At 42.9% G+C, this 4,249-nt stretch overlaps 1 protein-coding gene across 3 annotated transcripts; it reads left to right on the plus strand.

The window, feature by feature from the left end:
* Positions 1 to 226: 226 nt before the first annotated feature.
* LOC109751940 (F-box/FBD/LRR-repeat protein At3g26920-like) lies at positions 227 to 3,910 on the plus strand. 3 transcript variants are annotated; one of them, XM_045229045.1, is made up of 6 exons: positions 227 to 356; positions 538 to 647; positions 1,924 to 2,733; positions 2,837 to 2,980; positions 3,104 to 3,213; positions 3,316 to 3,910. In XM_045229045.1, the coding sequence occupies exons 1-6, from the start codon at positions 311 to 313 to the stop codon at positions 3,473 to 3,475; spliced, it is 1,380 nt and encodes a 459-aa protein (XP_045084980.1). In that variant the 5' UTR covers positions 227 to 310; the 3' UTR covers positions 3,476 to 3,910. The 3 variants fall into 3 exon arrangements, with proteins under 3 accessions (XP_045084980.1, XP_040246559.1, XP_040246558.1); XM_040390625.3 differs by having other exon boundaries at positions 3,104 to 3,235; positions 3,316 to 3,483; XM_040390624.2 differs by having other exon boundaries at positions 3,104 to 3,910.
* Positions 3,911 to 4,249: the final 339 nt, after the last annotated feature.

Below are 4,249 nucleotides of genomic sequence, written 5' to 3' on the forward strand. Positions count from 1 at the left end.
ATTTGTTATTGTGTATGTTAATATTTTTGTCTATAAACTTTGTCAGAGTTTATAAAGTTTGACTTTGATAAAAACTAATATGTGGAGTAAATAAAAACGGAGGGAGTATTTACCTCTGTTGCAACCCGCGGGCAGTAAATATAAAGTTTCGGGATCCCTCTCCTTGTTAATTAAGAAAGAAAAAAACATCAAACCCGTCCCCTCGCGCCTCGTCTTATCTGCGACTGAACTGAGGTTCGGGGGCCCACGCCTCAATCGCGTTGCGGGTTTTCACGCGACGGACAGACAAGAGAGGCGCCGACGGGGGAGCATGGAGCGGCAGCCGGAGCAGCCTCTCCCCGAAGCCCAGATCGACGGTAAGCCGACGGCTGGATCTAGGGAAGAACCCACGCCCCGTCCTCAGCCGTTGTTAGTTCGGGGATGGAACCGTCGGAAATTAGGAAGAATCGAGTCGAAGTTTTCTTCTTCTTTCTCTTCTTATGCTTGATATGTGTTTGTGCTATTGCCTGTAGTAACCATAACTATTTTTTGTTACAGATGGATCGTCTGCTTCATCACTGGCTATAGGAAAGGGATCGGTCTGCCAACAAGAGGATAATTCTCGTGATGGCATAGGAGGGGAATACTCAGGGCCAGAGCTTCCAGAGGTACGGCATCAAACGCGAGTCATCAAAGACCTCTACTGCACAGATTGGTTGATATATGCTGGCTACCTAAATAAGACATGATTGTTTTAGCGCTGCAATTTCCTACATTACTGCTTGTGTTCTGTTCCAACTACCATCTCTGTTCCCGTCAGACATCAAGTCCTTATTATATCACATTAAGTATTTTTTACATAGGCGATTGTCAATACCACGGCCTGCGGGTCACCTTCTTTTGCAAGCATGAATGTATCATAAAGCTTCGCATGTTTTTTTTAGATCTCTTCAAAAGTCAGCCCCTGAGCTATTAGAAGGGTAGATTTCTTGGTTGGCCATCAGACCTTACAACATTCATCAAGTTTCATTTTTATCAGTACAGTAACTATGACCTTTGCCTCAGTAAGTAGCTGCAGTTGACAACTTGACATCATGATTCCCTTCGATATCCTTGAGGACCTTGTCTAAAATCACAATACCTCCCTTCTCTGTGATCCATTTTGCAACAGGTTCTTCTATGTGTATTGGAAACTTAAAATACTTGACAATAAATATATCACGGGACTGTCACCATCTACAGTCCAGGGTTATTTGCAAGCTCAGAACAATGTCAAGTACTATGCATAACCAGATTGGCGAAGTGTTTAGGTTTGGTAACCTTGGAGTAAGTGAGAGTGTAATACGTACTTCGCTAAGTTCACTATGCTATTTTCGTTGCATTAGTTTTGTGAGGCGCATAACCAAGTTTCCCATAAAGAATTGTTTTCTTTTTGTATCAGTGCCTCTTCACTGTTTTGCAATAAAAAAATTGCAGTACAAATGGTTCGTTTGTATTAAGCTGCATATTCTTATAGTCACCATTCTTTCTCTTCTGGTATTGCTGTATCTACTATATACTCTGATCTTAGTTGACCACATTTACAACGTAGCCAGCAAAATTGGTTGGATTTGGATTTAGTATCTACTGATCTACTATTGCATGGGCCTTCTGGCAGTTGTTTTAGATGCATTATTTTGTGCCTTTGCAATTTGATTTGTTTCTTTGTTACATTGACATATTATAGCATGCTGTTAAAACATCTTCCGCGCATCTTGATTTATACAACTGCATATCAGCACACTCCACCAGAAAAACTGTCTCTGCTGCATTCAGTTTTACCTGAATGCTACTCCGTATTCTTCAATTGCAGCCCCCTGTCATCTTGCTCCGCGGCGGTGAAGATAGGTATTTGATTTCAGCAATTCTAATGTTTCAACTCCTCTCCCATTCTTCTGCATGCAGGACATTTGGTGTCATACACATTCCCTAATGACGCTCCGAGATGCTGCTCGTGCTGCCTGTTTGTCTCATGCCTTTCTACGTTCCTGGAGATGCCATCCCAATCTCATATTTGATCATGGAATACTATGCCAGTTGAGACACGACCTCGCCAGCACAGTGAATCACATTTTTGAAAATCGCTCGGGCATTGGTGTGAAAACACTCAAACTAGATTTCTCCTGTTACCACGAGCCCAAGGCCTATTCATATCTCCATAGGTGGCTTCGGATAGCTGTTACACCAGGCACTGAAAAACTTGTCGTTCTGTCTGCGAGTGATGTAGCATTCAACTTCCCATGCTCAATCCTATCTGATGGGAACGGAAGCACGATCCAGCATCTTCACCTTGTTGACTGTGGCTTCCATCCTACAGTCAGTGTTGTTTGCATGAGGAGCCTGACAGTGCTGCATCTCGATCATGTGGGAATTACGGGGGACGAGTTAGGGTGCCTTTTTTCCGGCTGTGTTGCTTTGGAGCAGTTGAAACTCAGGAGATGCTCCAAGATAACTTGCTTGAAGATACCTTCCGAGATGCAGCGGCTCAGCTACCTGCAGGTGTCAGTATGCCACAAACTGCGAATGATAAAGAACGAAGCTCCAAATAGTTGTAGTTTTGACTTTCTAGGTGACCGTATAGAGATCTCACTTGGAGATTCACTGCGACTGAAGAAACTAGATGTGCTGTGTAACAACGTCCTCCGTTATGCACGTGAAGAGTTCCCATCCAGTGCGCCGAATCTTGAAAACCTTAGCATATTTTCATGTCACGAGGTATATTCTAAAACCTTTGGTGATTATTCAGTAGCATTGTTCATACTTCATAGACAGTGGTGGTACCTTGAAATGTTAATTAGCATGTGCCACCTTTATGCAGGTAGCCAATACAGCAATGGCGTTTGTGCCTAGCAAGTTCCTCCACCTGAAGTACTTGAGTATTTCTATTGCAGTAGCCTATGATTATTTGTCTCTGGTTTATTTTCTTGATGCTGCTCCGTCCTTGGAGACATTCAAACTGTGTGTAAGTCACCACTGTTGATCCTACGAATATTTTTGAATGCACTCATGCATCCTGCAAACATAAATAGTCTCTATGGTTGAACGACTAATTGATTCTAGCATTTAAACTATTTTTTATCTTCAGGTACTGACAGGGCTAGGACCCACAGATAAACTACTTTTGGAAGATCGCTCACAGCTTCGGCAGATGTCAGGATATTGCCATCACAAGCTCCAGACTGTGAAGATCTCTAGGTTCTGCTCTTCAAAGAGCATGGTTGAGCTGACGTCCCATATTCTTGAAAACTCAGTATCACTGCGGTGCCTTACATTGGACACCACGAACTGTGGTTTCAGGTGTTCCGGCGACAGATCTACCAGATGCTCCTGCTTGGTTAGACCCTGGGAAGACGATGAAGCAGTCTTGGTGATCGAAAAATACATCAAGGGGAAAGTTCCCTCCACAGTCAAGCTCATGTTGTGGAGCCATGCAGCCAGTGTCATGACGTTCTACTAGATGGCGGCGGATGGATCAGAGCTTAGTCTCTTCGCCCACATAAACGTGGAGGAAAGACAACATTCAGATCCAAACATCTTGAGAGTGTTGCTGATGCTAGCTGGTGTTTGACTGTCAGCAGTGGGTATAGATCTTGTTTCTCAAGTTGGAATGGTGAGGGAGTGGCATGTTATTTCCTTATAGCTTTCCACTCCGTCCCGTCAATTTTTACTTGCACTGTTGTACAACGAACGTCCATTTTGAGGTGTTCGGTGTACAAGTAAAAAGTGACAGGTGTTCGGTAGTGTCACTTGCTCATTGTTTCATCTTCAGAAACAAGATCTGTAGCGACCTCGTGTGGCACATAGACTCACCGGCGCCATTGTTTTAAAATTTGTTTTGATCGAAACATTATTATATTTAGAGAAAATAAGTTGGAAGCAATTTTGTCCGTTACAATGGGTTTTCCTAATTCTAATAGATGCAAAGACTGTTGAATACGAGCAATTTCCCCAACAAAAAATATGAGTTCTTTATGATATTTAATAGAAAAATAAAGTAGATAAAACATGATAATCATACGTAATAGAGATGATAGTTGAACCAAGTAAAAAAATTCGGGTTCTTGTTGTGAGATACAAGGCCTCCATTAGGCAGGCATTTTCGGGGGGAAGGCCCGTAGGTTTCATCTGCCGATTCTATCCCTAGTTTGGCATTTTTGCTCCAGAAAAAGGCAAGTGAAACAAAACAAACCCGCGCTCCATCTAGTAGCACCGCGGAGTGCTGCTCTGCTTT

Source organism: Aegilops tauschii, chromosome 5 (assembly GCF_002575655.3).
Source record: "Aegilops tauschii subsp. strangulata cultivar AL8/78 chromosome 5, Aet v6.0, whole genome shotgun sequence".
NCBI classification, from domain to species: domain Eukaryota; kingdom Viridiplantae; phylum Streptophyta; class Magnoliopsida; order Poales; family Poaceae; genus Aegilops; species Aegilops tauschii.